This window comes from Plecotus auritus (assembly GCF_963455305.1).
Source record: "Plecotus auritus genome assembly, chromosome: 4".
NCBI classification, from domain to species: Eukaryota; Metazoa; Chordata; class Mammalia; order Chiroptera; family Vespertilionidae; genus Plecotus; species Plecotus auritus.
Genome location: NC_137775.1, coordinates 136,028,854 through 136,046,704, shown reverse-complemented (window position 1 = coordinate 136,046,704; position 17,851 = coordinate 136,028,854). Strand labels below are relative to the sequence as shown.

The 17,851-nt window shown below is 37.7% G+C and overlaps 1 protein-coding gene across 1 annotated transcript in view; it reads left to right on the top strand.

The window, feature by feature from the left end:
* Positions 1 to 17,851, top strand: part of KDM7A (lysine demethylase 7A) — a 101,976-nt gene that overhangs the window by 47,233 nt on the left and 36,892 nt on the right. Inside the window, exons 3-7 of the mRNA XM_080664859.1 lie at positions 678 to 795; positions 10,388 to 10,548; positions 12,232 to 12,373; positions 12,702 to 12,888; positions 14,102 to 14,264. Of these exons, the coding sequence (XP_080520985.1) occupies positions 678 to 795; positions 10,388 to 10,548; positions 12,232 to 12,373; positions 12,702 to 12,888; positions 14,102 to 14,264 (771 nt within the window). The remainder of the gene's footprint in view (positions 1 to 677; positions 796 to 10,387; positions 10,549 to 12,231; positions 12,374 to 12,701; positions 12,889 to 14,101; positions 14,265 to 17,851) is intronic.

Below are 17,851 nucleotides of genomic sequence, written 5' to 3'. Positions count from 1 at the left end.
TCTCCTGATTTTTTTAAAAAAATTATTGATTAAGGTGTTTCATATGTGTCCTTATGTGTCCTTATTCCCCCATTACTCCCCCCCTCCCCCCAAGTCTCCTGATTTTGACTGCTGTGAGTATTTAAGATTACAGCCTGCTGGAGCTAGGCATTAGAAGTAACCATAAGTAATTTATTCTGTGATTCCACTTGTCTTTCTTTAATTGTGATGCAGTCACCTGCTCTTTTTTGTGTTGGTATAACCATGCTTATTAGGGGAATAAATCTTGACATAAAAGAGAAGGGAGCTGTGCTGTTAAAAATAGATTTCCGATGTGGGATCAAAGGCCCTATTCTGAGAGAATGATTTGGATGATCTGTAAAAATCATGATTTTAAATAATTGTGAGGTATTATAGTATTTGTAAATGCAGATCTTATAAAAGGCTCCATCTGCTAATTTGAATCCCTTGATTTAATTTTAAATTATTATGAAATAAAGAGTAGATTAAAAAAACAGTTAATTGCCTATAGTTGCTGTATTATATAAAGTAAAATTTACTTCTTCAGCCTAGCAATGCATACAAAATATGAGTTTTATTGTATTTAAAAATTATGTTTAATTATCTAATGATTAGAAAGTACATAGCATCACTACGTACCAAATGTTTCTTTTTTTTTTTAATCTAAAAAAATCCAGTGAAAAAGAGAAGGAACTGGCACAGGCACGACTACACCGAAATTGATGATGGTTCCAAACCAGTGCAAGCTGGAACTAGGACTTTTGTGAAGGAGTTACGTTCTCGAGTCTTCCCAAGGTATGGAAACCTGTTCTAACCAAAGAAAATTTAAGAACGTTACCTGATAAATTGACATATCTGAAGCAATACTTTCAAATGTCAGGTTATGACCCATTCTTATTTCAATCAAAAAATGAAATGGAAGCCCTAACCGGTTTGGCTCAGTGGCTAGAGCGTCGGCCTGCGGACTGAACGGTCCCGGGTTCGATTCTGGTCAAGGGCATGTACCTTGGTTGCGGGCACATCCCCAGTAGGGAGTGTGCAGGAGGCAGCTGATCGATGTTTCTCTCTCATCGATGTTTCTAACTCTCTATCCCTCTCCCTTCCTCTCTGTAAAAATCAATAAAATATATTAAAAAAAAAAAAAATGAAATGGAGCCCTGGCCAGGTGGTTCAGCTGATTGCAGCATCATCCCATACACCAAAAGGTGGCGAGTTTGATTCCCGGTCAGGGCACATCCAGGAAGCAACAGATTAATGTGATGTTTCTCTCTCCCATCAGTGTTTCTCTCTCATCCTTCCTTTCTTAAATCAGTTTTAAAAAAAGCGAAATGGAAAGTATTAGTGCATTGCAAGTAATAGGATTAAATGAGTATAGTTTCATGGAACTTCTGTTATATGCGTGTATACTGGGTCACTATGTAAAAATATATTTCTTAACTGTGGATCCCAGTCCAAAAAGTCTGAAATACAATCATCTAAGGCAGTGGTCGGCAAACTGCGGCTCGCCAGCCACATGCGGCTCTTTGGCCCCTTGAGTGTGGCTCTTCCACAAAATACCACAACCTGGGCGAGTCTATTTTGAAGAAGTGGCGTTAGAAGAAGTTTAAGTTTAAAAAATTTGGCTCTCAAAAGAAATTTCAATCGTTGTACTGTTGATATTTGGCTCTGTTGACTAATGAGTTTGCCAACCACTGATCTAAGGCAATTGTTCCTTACCATAGCAGCTAGTGCTTCTTTTTCCCCTCGCCTACTCCTATTTTTTCTTACGTTGTTTTCCTACCTGCCTCTGCCCTACGTCTACCAGAAGTACCCATTGCCCAGCCTCTCTAGTGGCAGCAGAAAGGGGCTTTTTGACTTTTTAAAGATAGTGGAAAGTATTTGAGTCACCTGTGGCTCAGAGAGTCAAAAGCATTATACAGCATTTAAACATGCTAATTTAGATCATTCCCTACTCACTGCCTGACATCTAAGTTGATACTACTTAATAAGCTTTTACACTAGATCCATATCTAGGCTTGTTAAAGAGAGGAAGTGCATTTTAAATTTAAATCACAAACATGAAACCTATTTGGGAATTATTTCAGATCTTAAAACTATACAACCCCTTTCTTCACAGCCTTTAGGATTCATATCCCTCTCCTCCATCCTTAAACAGAAACATAGAATATAAGCAGCTCCTTTTGGCTCCCTCAGGTCTACTGAGAGAAAAAAACAAAAACAAAAACAAAAAACCTTGTTAATACAGGGGTTTCCATATGATTTTAGTGATATTAAAGGCCGTATTTTCAAATATTCTTCTTTATCAGTTTCAGAGTCATTGGAGAAATGTGTTTGTTTTCTTTGGTTGGTTTGGAACGTAGGGCCAGAGTTTTCAGCCTGGGTCTATGCAGGGTTTCAGAGAGGCTGTGAGTCCCCTAAAACTGTATAAACAAGCTAGTGTCGATGTGGGAATGTGCATTTTTTTCAAGGGAAGGAGCTGCAGCTTTTCATTTTTTTTTCAAATAGGTTTGTTCCCCAGAGTAGTGTAAAAATACTGGCCTGGTGATTCCTGTGGCTTCTCTACCAAAGCAGACACCAATGAGAGCAGGTTATAGAGGTGGTCACACAAGACCAAACTGTAATTACCTTTAAATAAAGATCTTTGGTTTTATTTGTTTAACTTCATAAACCTTCATCTCATTTAAAACCATAGTGGAATGACAATTATTAACTACATTACACCTACTTGATGTGATGAACACAGAAGTGTATAAAATAAAGTGAACAGACCATCTTTTCCTCTTCTATTTTAAGAATGTGTTTTGACACCCTTTACTACATAAATAATAACATTTAAACATTTATGTATATATATATGTATGGATGTCATATGCATCTAAGTCTTAAAAAATAGTTATGTTATGCATATGTTGTGTAACTTGATTTTTTTACTCTATTTTGTAGATGTTCTTACGTATGTATACAAAAATTTATATCATTCCTTAACTACTGTGTAGTATGCAAAAGTGTATATGTACACCATAATTACTTAGCCATCCCCCTATGATGTATGTTTAGTTTGTCTCCAATTTTTTCTCTTGAAAGTATTGAGTAGCTTCTGATCTTGTTAATTCTCTAAAATTCAACTACTCATTACAACTAATTGTAAGCATCCTATTATTCTTTTTTAAAAATTTACATCTTTATTATTGAAAGTATTACATATGTCCCCTTTGCCCTCCTTAACCGCTTCTATCCCGCCCCCATCCCTCACCCCAGGCCTTCACCACCCTATAGTCCGTGTCCATTGGTTATGCATATATGCATGCAAGTTCTTTGGTTGATCTCTTCCCACCTACCCACCCACCTTAGCCTTCCCTCTGAGATTCCACAGTCTGTTCCATGCTTCTAGGCCTCTGGATCAGTTTATTTTGTTCATTAGATTCAACCTATGAGTGAGATCATATAATACTTGTCTTTCTCTTACTGGCTTATTTCACTGAGCATAATACTCTTCAGGTCCTTCCATGCTATCTCAAAGGGTAAGAGAACCTTCTTTTTTACTGCAGCATATTATTCCATGGTATAAATGTACCACAACTTTTTTATCCACTCATCTACTGGTGGGTACTTAGGCTGTTTCCAGATCATAGCAATTTTAAATTGCGCTGCTATGAACATAGGGGTGCATACATTCTTTCTGATTGGTGTTTTGGGTCTCTTAGGATATATTCCTAGAAGTGGGATCACTGGGTCAAATGGCAGTTCCATATTTAATTTTTTGAGGAAACTCCAGACTGTTTTCCATAATGACTGCACCAGTCTGCATTCCCACCAGCAGTGTACTAGGGTTCCCTTTCCTCCACATCCTCACCTGCACTGGTCATTTGTTGATTTGTTGATGGTAGCCATTCTGACAGGTGTGAGGTGCTACCTCATTGTCATTTTAATTTTCTTTTCTCTGATGGTCAGTGACTTTGAGCATTTTTTCATGTCTCTTGGCCATCTACATGTCTGCTTTGGAGAAGTGTCTATTTAGGTCCTTTGCCCATTTTTAAAAATTGGATTGTTTTCCTTTTGTTAAGTTGTATGAGTGAGTTCCTTATATATTTTGGATATTAAGCCTTTATCAGATGTATTATTGCCAAATATGTTCTCCCATAGTGGGCTTTCTTTTCATTTTGTTGATGGTTTCTTTTGCTTTACAGAAGCTTTTTATTTTGATATAGTCCCATTTGCTTATTTTCTTCTTTGTTTCCTTTGACCTAGGAGATGTATCTGCAAACATATTGCTATAAGAGATGTCTGAGATTTTGCTGCCTATAGTTTCTTACAGGAATTTTATGGTTTCACGACTTACATTTAATTTTTTTTTATCCATTTTGAGTCTATTCTTGTGTATAGTGTGAGTTGGTGGCCTAGTTCCTTCCCTTCCTTCCTTCCTTCCTTCCTTCCTTCCTTCCTTCCTTCCTTCCTTCCTTCCTTCCTTCCTTTTTTGCATGTATCTGTCCAATTTATTTAAGAGACTGTTTTGACTCCATTGTATGCTTTTGCCTCCTTTGTCAAATATTAATTGAGCGTAATGGCTTAGGTTGATTTCTGGGGTCTCTGTTCTATTTCATTGATCTATATGTCTGTTCTTGTGCCAGTACCAGGCTGTTTTGATTATAGTGGCTTTGTAGTATAACTTGATATCTGGCAATGTGATCCCTCTAACTTTGTTCCTTTTTTTCAAGATTGCTGTGGCTACTCAGGGCCTTTTTGGTTCCATATAAATTTTTGGAGTATTTATTCTAGATCTGTGAAATATGCTATTGTTATTTTAATAGGAATTGCATTGAATCTGTAGATTGCCTTGGGTAGTATGGACATTTTAATGATGTTAATTCTATCAATCCATGAACATGGTATATTCTTCCACTTGTTTATATCTTCTATCTATTTTTTAAATATCTTGTAGTTTTCCTAGTACAAGTATTTTACCTCCTTGGTTAAGTGTATTCCTAAGTGTCTTAGTATTTTTTTTTTAGTATATTTTATTGATTTTTTTTACAGAGAGGAAAGGAGAGGGATAGAGAGTTAGAAACATAGATGAGAGAGAAACATCAATCAGCTGCCTCTTGCACACCCCGTACTGGGGATGTACCTGCAACCAAGGTACATGCCCTTGACTGGAATCGAACCTGGGACCCTTCAGTCCGCAGGCCGATGCTCTATCCACTGAGCCAAACCCGTCAGGGCAGTGTCTTAATATTTTTGTTGTAGTGGCAAATGGGATTGTTTGTTTAGTTTCTCTTTCTGAGAATTCATTATTGGTGTATAAAAATGCCATCGATTTCTGGATGCTAATTTTGTATCCTGCTACATTGCCAAATTCCTTTATTAAATCTACTATTTTTTTGGTGGAGTCTTTGGGATTTCCTATGTACAATATCATGTCATCTGTGAACAATGAGGGTTTTACTTCCTCCTTTTTAATATGGATGCCTTTTATTGCTGCTTCTTGTCTCATCACTGTTGCTAGGACTTCCAGTACTATGTTGAATAAGAGTGGTGAAAGCAGACATCCCTGTCTTGTTCCTGTTCTTAGGGGAAATGCTTTTAGTTTTTGCACATTGAGTATGATGTTGGCTGTAAGTTTGTCATATATGGCGTTTATTATGTTGAGATATGATCCCTCTATTCCCACTTTGCTGAGACTTTTAATCAAAAATGCGTGTTGGATTTTGTCCAATACTTTCTTGGTGTCTATTGATATGATTATGTGTTTTGTCTTTCAGTTTGTTTGTGTGATGTATCATGTTTATTGATTTGTGAATATTGTACCAGCCTTGCATCCCTGAAATAAATCCCACTTGGTCATGGTGTATGATCTTTTAAATATATTGCTGGATCTGTTTTGCTAATATTTTGTTGAGGATTTTAGCATTTATATTCATCAGGAATATTGGCCTGTTGTTCTCTGTATTTGTAGTGTCTTTATCTGGTTTTGGAATTGGAATAATGCTAGCCTCATAAAAAGAGCTTGGAAGTGTTCCTTCCTCTTGGATTTTTTGGAATAGTTTGAGGAGTATAGATGTTAGTTCTTCTTTAAGTGTTCGGTAAAACTCCCTTGTGAAGCCGTCTGGACCAGGACTTTTATTTGCTGGGAGGTTTTTGATTACTGCTTTTATTTCATCACTTGCCATTGGCCTATTCTGGTTTTCTGATTTTTCCTGATTCAGTTTTGGAAGATTGTATTTTTTTAGGAATTTGTCCATTTCATCCACTTTGTCCAGCTTGTCTCTTGTTCATACAATCCACTTTGTCCAGCTTGTCTCTTGTCCTTACAATCCTTTGTATTTCTGTGGTGTCAATGGTTATTTCTCCACTTTTGTTTCTGATTTTATTTATTTGGATCATCTCTCTTTGTTTCTTGATAACCTGGCTAATGGTTCATTAATCTCGTTTATATTTTCAAAGAACCACCTCTTAGTTTCATTGATACTTTTGTATTGTCTTTTTTTTAGCTTCTGTCGTTTATTTTTGCTCTGTTATTATTTCCTTCCTTCTATTTACTCTGGGCTTTTCTTATTTTTCTGATTCTAATTCTTTAAGTTGTAGGGTTAAATAGTTTATTATTAATTTTTCATGTTGTAGTGCTATGAACTTTCAGTTTTCTTGATATTTGTTTTGTGTCCTAACATGTGGTCTGTCTTTGAGAATTACCCATGTGCACTTGAGAAGAATGTATATGCTGCAGCTTTGGGGTGAACTGTCCCATAGATGTCAGTTAAACCCATCTGATACATTGTGCCATTTAGAGTCTCTGTTTCCTTGTTAATTTTTTGTCTGGAAGATCTATCCAGTGAAGTCAGTGGGGGTGTTAAAAGTCCCCTACTATGACTGTATTGTTGTCGATCTCCCCCTTAAAGTCCTCTAGAAGATTTTTTTGTATATTTAGGTGCTCCTATATTGGGTGCATATATGTTTACCAGGGTTATATCCTCTTGGTGGATTGATCCCTTTAATATTATGTAGTGACTTTTATTGTGATGATCTTCATTTTGAAGTCTATTTTGTCAGATATGAGTATTGGTACCCTAGTTTGCTTGTTTTTTCATTTCCATTTGCTTGTAAATTTTCTTCCATCCCTCCACTCCCATCCTGTGTGAGTCTTTTGTTCTGAGGTGGGTCTCTTATAGACAGCATATAATTGGTTCATGTTTTTGTATCCATTAAGCTACCCTATGTCTTTTGATTGGAGCATTTAATAATAACATTTAAGGTTATTGATAGATACTAATTTATTGCCATTTTAGTTCTTTATGCCTATGGTTCTCTCTATTACTTCTTCTCATTATAGCAGTCCCTTTAGCATTTCTTGCTGGTTTGGTGGTGATAAACTCCTTTAGCCTTTTTTTGTCTGGGAAGCTCTTTATTTCACCATCTATTTTGAATGATAGCTTTGCTGGATATAGTAATCTTAGTTTCAGATCCTTGATTTTCATTACCTTGAATACCTCATGCCATTCCCTTCAGGCCTGTAGAGTTTCTGATGAGAAATGAGCTGACAGACTTATGGGAGCTCCTTTGTAGGTAATAAATTGCTTTTCTCTTGCTGTTTTTAAGTTTTTTCTCTTTGTCTTTATTTTTTAGCATTTTAATTATGATGTGTCTGGGTGTGGGCCTGTTTGGGTTCTTTTTGCTTGTGACTCTCTATGCCTCCTGAACTTGTGTGACTTTTGCCTTCACCAGGTTAGGGTTATTTCTTCAAACACATTCTCTATCCCTTGCTCACTTTCTGCCTCTTTTGGCATACATATTATGCAAATACTGTTAAGTTTCATGTTGTCCCATAGCTCCCTTAAGCTGTCCTCCTGTTTTGTAAATTGTTTTTTCTTTTTGATTCTCTGAATGAGTAATTTTTTTCTAACCTACCTTCTAATTCCCTGGTCCGATCCTCGGCTTCCCTTAATCTGCTGTGTATTCCTTCCACTGTGTTCTTTATTAGTGCTATGTCATTCTTCATAATTACTATCTTTTCTCATGCTGTTGAACATCCTTGTCATCATTATTCTGAACTCTATGTCTGATGAATTTCTTATCTCCATTTCATTTAGTTCTTCTCCTGGAGAATTATCTTGTTCTTTCATTTGGGGCTTGTTTTTTGTCTCCCCATTATGGCTACTTGTTTAGGTTTGCTTCTCTGTATTGGGTAGATCTGCTACGACTCCCAATCTATAGTGCAGGACAATGTCAGATACTGCTTGTGATTGGCCCTGAGTACTCTGTTTGGAGCTATCAGCAATCCACAGCTTGTGGCTTCCTCTGCTGGGGCTGGGTGCCTTTGGAAAGAACCAAAATGTTCACCAGGGTGTGTTTTCCTAGTCCCGGGATTAGATCAGGCAAAGACTCAAAGCCTCCAGAGACTCTTTCTGCTTGCAGTCCCATTGACACTCAGACTTATTAGCCTTAGACTATTGACCACAGGGTAGGGCAAGAGGTCTTCCAACAGGGTGGGGGAACTGCCTTCCCCACAGGCAAAAACCTTCTGGATAGCAAAGGTCTGCAGCCAGAGAAATATGTCCTCCACAGCATAAGGAAATGACTCTGTACAGGAAACTGGGGTGGCTGCCCTCTCATCTTCAATCCCAGAGCCCCCAATCCTGGCTACTGCTCACACAGCTTCAGTCCACTCTACCTTCCCTCTGCTGGAGCCCAAGGTGAGTGGCTACACACAAAATTTTTTGCATTGGCTCTTTAAGAGGGTGCCTGCATTTCCAGCATTCTCTTGCTGGCAGATAGCAACCCTGCTGCTTTTCACAGCCAGATGTTCTGTGGGCACCTTTCTCAGTTCTGGTTCTCTGGGCTGGGGAGTCCAAGCTTGGAGTTTAAGAACCCAGAGTTCTGCCCTAGCCGGTTTGGCTCAGTGGATAGAGTGTCGGCTCATCATTGATGTTTCTATCTCTCACTCCCTCTCCCTTCCTCTCTGAAATTAATTTCTTAAAAAAAGACCCCAGAGTTCTCAGTGGGAACCCCCTCACAGCTCTAAGATATCCCTTCAGAACTTCATTTGCTCTCTGTGGGAGCCTGGGCAGCCCTTTTGTGCCTCTGCACTTCCTACCAGTCTCTATGTGGTCTTCATTTTCCATCTTTGGTTATTAGGGTTCTCTCCAGCTAGTCTTCAGTTGACTTTTCAGAGTGGTTCTTCTGTATTTTAGTTGTATTTTCAGTTTGGTCCTGGGAGAGTGTCAGTGTAGCTTTCACTTACTGCACCACCATTTTGGAATCCACATCCTATTATTCTATTATCTTCTTTACTGTAGCTTATATAAACATTTACATACTGAAATACATTTTTTATTATTAACTTTTTTTTTTCTCTTATACTTAAGGCATTTTATATAATACTAGAAGCCTGATGCATAAAGATTCATGCTAGAATGGGCTTTCCTTTCCCTGGCTGCCTGCACTGCCTTTCCACTCTGGCCCAGCCCCTTTCCGCTCAGGCCCCAGAGCTGCCTCTTTCCGCCCCAGCCCCGCCTTCCCACGCTGCCCAGTGGTCCTGAGAGACTGGGGGTGGGGCAGAACGTCTGAGTCCCACCCGCCCCCGTCACTCAGCACCTGTGTATGCAAATTAACCGCCATCTTTGTTGGGTTAATTTCCATATCACTCCTGATTGGCTGGTGGTGTAGCGGAGGTACGGTCACTTTACATGTTTGTCTATTATTAGGTAAGACTAGAGCCCCAGTGCATGAATTCGTACACCAGTGGGGTCCCTCAGCCTGACCTGTGGGATTGGGCTAAAACCGGCCCTCTGACATCCCCTGAGGGGTCCCGGATTGCGAGAGGGCACAGGCCAGGCTGAGGGTCCCCACTGGTGCACGATTGGGGCCAGGGAGATATGCAGGAGGTTGGCCAGCCAAAGAGGGACCATGGGAGGGCTCCAGGGCATGTCCAGCCCGTCTCACTCAGTCCTGATCAGCTGGACCGCAGCAGCAAGCTAACCTACCGGTCGGACCATCTGCCCCCTGGTGGTCAGTGCATGGCATAGCGGCTGGTCGACCTGTCAACTGTCTGCCCCTGGTGGTCAGTGCACGTCATAGTGAGCAGTTGAGCGGCCTTAGCATGTCATTAGCATATTACGCTTTGATTGGTTGAACAGCCGACCAGTCAACTGGACACTTAGCATATTAGGCTTTTATTATATAGGATATATTTTCAATTATATGTATTGGTAATTATAAATTTTACTTTAAAAAGGACTTTATAAAAAACACATTTGTTCTAAAAAGAGGAATCAGGTATAATAGGTTGAGAACCACTGATCTAGATAAGATAATAATATAGCATATGAATTAACTCATTACCAGAGTTACTTTTAAACTGAACAAAGATGACATTTTACTCTTCCGTTTTCCTTAGTGCCGATGAGATCATTGTGAAAATGCACGGCAGCCAGCTGACACAAAGATATCTGGAGAAACATGGATTTGAGGTCCCTATCATGGTCCCTAAGTTAGATGACCTAGGACTCAGGCTCCCTGCAGCTACGTTTTCTGTTATGGATGTGGAACGTCATGTAGGTACGAACTTGATTCCTTTATGTACTTGTGAATACATGGTAAAAGTAAAAATGATATTGTCCTAACAATATTAAAAATTGAATGAAAATAGGTTAATTTAGTTCAGTTTCCTGGATCAGGAAAGGTGCAATTCAATTATCACCTGTGTTGAAAACTATTTTTTTCTCAGCAGATTTACCATTGTGAAAAAAGCAGAATGAAACATTTTGCCTATTCTTTATTTCCTGAGATTCACCCTGCTGCTTTTTTGTTGTCATCAAATTTTCTGGTACTTGCTAGAAAAAACTATTACTGATGGGTAGCTTCAGATACTGGAAAAAAGACAGTGGGGAACTGGATTGGATTTAGGCCTCTGTAGCATTCAGGTGCAAGAAGAGAGATTTTCAAACCTGTTTTTATATTTATGACTTGGTGATATTGCCATTTAATGATGTCTGGACCTAGTTTGTTATTTTGAGGCCTGGAAAGGCATAAGAAACAAGGGGAAAAATCATTCATCTGTTGACATTTTAGTTATTTATTCTCATCATGGTATTCATAGATAAAGTGACTACCTGTAGATCTCATTCCTCGTCAGCAATAGATAGGTATTATTAGAGGATTATATCTCAAATTTAACTTGACTCAAAACTGCACATCCACTGTAGTATGTTATGTATCTGAGATCTTGTCCTTTTATTGAGCCTTCAGTTTGACAGTGCTCAGTGATAACTGTTTCAGAGAGGAGACTCAATTAAATGGCATGACTTCACTTCAGGTGATTTTGAATATTTGATAAGTTAGGGGTTGAAGCTGAGGTTTAACCTAAATCTGTTTGCCTACTTAGCACTGTAAAGTAAATATAATGTAATGTAAGTATAGGGAAAAAATGTCCAAATTATTTGATAGTTAACTTTTTAGTACTGTAAAGCCCTTCATTTAACAGAATTGTCTTGCCTTCTAAGTATAAAGTCTACTAGGTTTTTAACATATATAAAATTACATTAAAATAAAAAAAATGGCATGTATTTATTTTCTATTTCAGATAGGTTAAGCATTGCTATATTTACAATGTTCTGTAGGACATAGTAATACTGATTATGTTTCCTAGGGTGATGATGCAGTGGTGTGCAAGCAACACCTCATGATTTTACAGGAAATTTGTAAAATTTATCCCAATTGGGAACTCATTCCACAGACACTAATATGACTGATTTTTGCTTCATAACTACTAATATTTTCTTGAAGCAGAATATTAGAAGACTACCAGGCAAGCAGAAATTGTTTGTCATAGTTAACTTGTCCCCAATGACTGATCAGTTTTTCAAAATGGTAGACTTAGAATGTTAGGTGTTACAGAGGTGAAAGGGAAAAGGCAGTCCCCCTCATTGTATGCATGAAGAAATGAAACTCAGAGCATATGGCAGTTTCTACAGACCAGTCTACTGCATTTTTGTATTGTGAGCTGCACACAAGAAATCATTGGCATATGTAAACATACAAGTTTTCACACTCAGTATTAATTATGCAGCTCTGTCTTAATTACTTTCTTTCCTTCAAAAACCATCCTCCTTTTCAAAAGTTTCAGTTGGACTTAAAAATTAAGGATATAGGAAGACTCTTTGTCTAAGCTATATGTTTTTGTTTAGGGCTCTATTGATGTAACTTTTAAGCCCAGTAATAAGACTATAACTTTTTTTGCAGGTGGTGACAAAGTGATAGATGTCATTGATGTGGCAAGGCAGGCAGACAGCAAAATGACACTTCACAATTATGTTAAATACTTCATGAATCCTAACAGACCAAAAGTGTTAAATGTGATCAGCCTTGAATTTTCAGATACAAAGTGAGTAGTTCTGAACATTTTGGGTTAGCCTTCTGAGTGTTAGCTAAATGTAGTTAAATGCTAAATTTATTTTAGTAAGAAACATAATTGTGACTTCTTAAGCGCTCCAGTGATAGCAGCGTTGTAAATTTTGCTTTGTCATCCTCAGAGAATATTTAGAAATACAATGGGTTTTAAACTTGAAGTATTGTTAACTTTGATTTCCAGTTAATCTCTTGGTTTGGGTTGAGATGGGAGATGCCATTTTAAGAAGTTTTAATTTGTGTGATGTGTGTGTGTGTGTGTGCGTGTGTGTGTGTGTGTGTGTGTTTGTGTTTGTTTTTTAAAGGATGTCTGAATTGGTGGAGGTCCCTGACATAGCCAGAAAACTTTCCTGGGTGGAAAATTATTGGCCAGATGATTCAGTCTTTCCCAAGCCATTTGTTCAGAAATACTGCTTAATGGGAGTTCAAGACAGCTACACAGATTTCCACATTGACTTTGGTGGAACTTCAGTTTGGTACCATGTCCTCTGGGTAAGATTGGGATATTTCTTTGTTCTCTTATTGATAAAAATATATACTAGTAGTCCTATTTTTCCAGGGGTGCATTCATTTGCTGAAAATGACATTTTAAAGAGGGAAGTATTTGTACTTTTTAAGTAGGATCTGTCATTTTACCTTTAAATGTTATGATTTTTAAAATCCCAAGTAATAAAGGAGCTATGAGTTCTTAATTTATATTTAGATTCCCTTTTTTGGGCCATTATCTTATAAGTTGGTCTCTTGTAGCCTTTTGTCTCTTCCTCACCAATTATAACTTAATCCCGGTATCAATACCTGAGAAGGAGCAAAATTACAGTAATAGTAATTGCTTCTGACCTCAAGATTAGGCTAAAACAGCTAGTTGAATAAGTCAGGAAGGTCCATGAAATATTAATTCTTCTTGGCAGCTTACTGGTATATTCACCTTGTTTTATCTGGTACTGTACTATTCATAGGAGCTACTAGCCACATGTGGCTAAATTTTAAATAATTAAAATTAAATGTAATTGTACAAATGAATTGAGTTTTAAATTAGTATTTTATGAATTAGTATTTTATGGCTTTCCTGACTTATCACAGTAGTCATATGTGGCTTATGACTATTGTATTGGATAGTACAGATATAAGACATTTCCATCATCATAGGACATTGTGTTGGGCAGTGCTGATCTAGAACCAAATCTTTGTCTATATTAAATGCCTGTGCATCAGCAATGCTCAGTATATGATGCCGTGTCCTTGAGCTCTTATTTCTTTTCTCCATGAAAAAGCCCAGGGTTAGTTCATTAAAGGAAGTTGATTTGCAGGCCTTTAAACTTTAAAAGTAATCATTATATTATAGATCTTAGGAGAAAGGGCAAAATTTCAGAAATGACTCTCTGTAACCTGGGGTCTATTAACGTGTATTTACTTCTATACCTTGAAAATGAGATCAGTAGGATGTTTGTGATTTTTTTTTTACCTTTTCTCATAACTATTTCTCCAATACTACTTTATTGACCCTTGTCATATTTGGTAGCGGGAACTTTAGCTCTTGTGAAGATGCTTGGTAAGGGCAATAGGTATGTGAAGTATGTCTTTTTGTGCCTAAAAATATAATAATTATCTTATTTAATTTAGGTCATTGTATTGAAAAATTGAATCAATGTAGGCCATCCTAAGAATGGCTTTTTCTTTTTAATAACTGTGCAATACTTCCTTTTAGGGTGAGAAGATTTTTTATTTGATAAAGCCAACAGATGAAAATTTGGCACTCTATGAGTCTTGGAGTTCATCTGTGACCCAGAGTGAGGTGTTCTTTGGAGATAAGGTGGATAAATGCTACAAATGTGTGGTAAAACAGGGACATACCTTATTTGTTCCTACAGGTAAGGTTTTAATTCAATCCCTGCTGCCCATTGTTGATACTCAGTCTCATAAAGTCAGCTTTTAATGAGAAACTCTGGCTTGAACATGTTTGGAAAGTAGCTTTGCACGACTTTGTGGTGTTTTATGTCATTTTCCATCATTTTGATTTTGGTTCAGGTAAAGTTCACAGACTATAATATTCATCCTTTAAAGTGTACAACTCAATGGTTTTTACACTTGATATTAGCCAAAAGACTGAGAATCAATCAAGTCACTGGTTTTTATTAGATTAATAAGGTTGTACAACCTTACCACCATCTAATTCTAATTTCATCACCTCAAAAGGAAGCTCCATATCAGTTAAGAGTCATATCTCCATTCCCTCGTCTTTGAGCCCCTAGCAACTACTAGGTACTTTCAGTCTCTGGATTTGCCTAGTCTGGACATATCATGCATATATGTAGAATATGTGGCCTTTTGTATCTAGCTTCTTTTTAAAAAAATTTTTTTTGTTGAGTTCAGAGAGGAAGGGAGAGGGAGAGAGCAACAGAAACATCAATGATGAGAGAGAATCGTCGATCGGTGCCTCCTGCATGCCCCACACCGGGATCGAGCCCGCAACCTGGGCATGTGCCCCTGACCAGAATTGAACCCCGGACCCTTCAGTCTGCAGGCCAATGCCCTATCCACTGAGCCAAACCAGCCAGGCCTGTATCTAGTTTCCTTATTAGCATATTGTTTACTAGGCTTATCCTTATTGCAGCATGTATGAGTACTTCATTACTTTAAAATACATACATACATATATATATATATATATATATATATATATATATATATATATATATACACACACACACACACACACACATATACACATATATATATAATTTCAGAAAGGAAAGGGGAGGGAGAGGGAGATAGAAGCATCAATGATGAGAGAGAATCATTGATTGGCTGCCTCCAGCATGCTCCCCACTGGTGATCAAGTCCACAACCCGGGCATGCGCCCTGACCGGGAATTGAACTGTGACCTCGTGGCTCACAGGTTGATGTTCAGTCACTGAGCCATGCCGGCTGGGCAGTACTTCACTACTTTTTATGGCTGATTAATATTCCATTGTACAGATATACCACATTTCATTTATCCATTCATTAGTTGATAGACATTTACGTTGTTTCCACCTTTTGGCTATTATGCATTGTGCTGCTTTTGAACATGTGTGTAAAAGTTTTGTGTGAGGTATTTCATTTCCCTTGGTTATATACCTAGTATGGAATTATTCGGCCATATGGTTGAATGACATTTAACTTTTTGAAGAGCTGCCAAACTGTTTTCCAAATTGCTGCACCATTTTTACTCCCACCAGCAATGTACAGTGTTTTCCATTTCTCCACATCCTCACCAACACTGTAATTATCTTTTTTGTTTTTGACATTTTAGTGGTTATGAAGTAGTGGTATCTCACTGTGGTTTTGATATACATTTCCTTTATGAGTAACAATGCTAAGCATTTTTCTTGTGCTTAATGGCCATTTGAATATCTATTTGGAAAAATGTTTATTGAAATCCTTTGCCCATTTTTAAGTTGGGTTGTCTTTTTATTGTTGAGTTGTAAGCATTCTTTACATACTGTATTCTGTATACTATACCCTTATCAGACATATAATTTGCAAATATTTTCTATTCTGTGGGGGTTGTCTTTTTACTTTCTTTTTTTATTTTTATTATTTTTTTTATTAAGGTATTATATGTGTACATATCTTACCATTGCCCCCCCCACCCCACTCCCAAACATGCCCTCACCCCCCTATGTTTTGCATCCGTTGGTTACTCTTATATGCATGCATATAAGTCCTTTGGTTGATCTCTTATTTCCCCCACCTCTCCCTAACCTTACCGCTGTAATTTGACAGTCTGTTTGATGCTTTACTGCCTCTGTATCTATCTTTTTGTTCATCAGTTTATAATGTTTTTCATTATCCCCAAATGAGTGAGATCATGTGGTATTTTTCTTTCATTGACTGGCTTATTTCACTTAGCATAATGTTCTCTAATTCCATCCAGGTGCCTACAAATGGTAGTAATTCCTTCTTTTTTATGGCAGCATAGTATTCCATTGTGTAGATGTACCATAGTTTTCTGATCCAGTCATCTGCTGACGGGCACCTAGGCTGTTTTTAAATCTTAGCTATTGTAAATTGTGGTGCTATGAACATAGGGGTGCATATATCCTTTCTGATTGGTGTTTCTAGTTTCTTAGGATATATTCCTAGGAGTGGGATTACTGGGTCAAATGGGAGTTCCATTTTCAGTTTTTTGAGGAAACTCCATACTGTTCTCCACAGTGGCTGCACCAGTCTGCATTCCCACCAGCAGTGCACGAGGGTTCCTTTTTCTCCGCATCCTCCCCAACACTTGTCATTTGTTGATTTGTTGATTATAGCCATTCTGACAGGTGTGAGATGGTATTGCATTGTCGTTTTGATTTGCATCTCTCGGATAATTAGTGACTTTGAGCATGTTTTCATGTGTCTCTTGGCCTTCCTTCTGTCTTCTTTCGAAAAGATTCTATTTAGGTCCGTTGCCCATTTTTTTATTGGATCATTTATCTTCCTTTTATTAAGTTGTATAAGCTGCCTGTAGATGTTGGAGATTAAACCTTTATCAGTGATAACATTTGCAAATATGTTCTCCCATACAGTGGGCTTTCTTGTTATTTTGTTGATGGTTTCTTTTGCTGTGCAAAAGCTTTTTATTTTGATGTAGACCCATTTGTTTATTTTCTCTTTGGCTTCCGTTGCCCTAGGGGCAGTATCAGTGAAGAAGTTCTTTCCGCATATGTCTGAGATTTTGCTGCCTGTGGATTCCTCTAGTATTTTTATGGTTTCCCGTCTTATATTTAAGTCCTGTATCCATTTTGAGTTTATTTTTGTGTATGGTGTAAGTTGGTGATCTAGTTTCATTTTTTTGCATGTATCTGTCCAATTTACCCAACACTATTTGTTGAAGAGACTGTCTTGACTCCATTGTATGTTCATGCCTCCTTTGTCAAATATTAATTGCGCATAGCGGTTTGGGTCGATATCTGGATTCTCTATTCTATTCCATTGATCTATATGTCTGTTCTTGTGCCAGTACCAGGCTGTTTTGAGGACAGTGGCTTTGTAATACAGCTTGAAATCTGGTATTGAGATCCCTCCTATTTTATTCTTCTTTCTCAGGATTGCTGTGGCTATTCGGGGTCTTTTTTTATTCCAGTTGAATTTTTGGAGAGTTCTTTCTAGGTCTGTGAAATATGCCGTTGGTATTTTAATGGGAATTGCGTTGAATTTATAGATTGCTTTGGGTAGTATGGACATTTTAATGATGTTGATTCTCCCAATCCATGAACATGGTATGTTCTTCCATCTGTTTACATCTTCCTCTATCTCTTTTTTCAGTGTCCTGTAGTTTTCCGCGTATAGGTTTTTTACCTCCTTGGTTAGGTTTATTCCTAAGTATCTTAATTTTTTTGGTGCGATGGAAAATGGGATTGCTTTTTTAGTCTCTCTTTCTGTAAGTTCACTGTTGGTGTATAGAAATGCCATAGATTTCTTGGCGTTA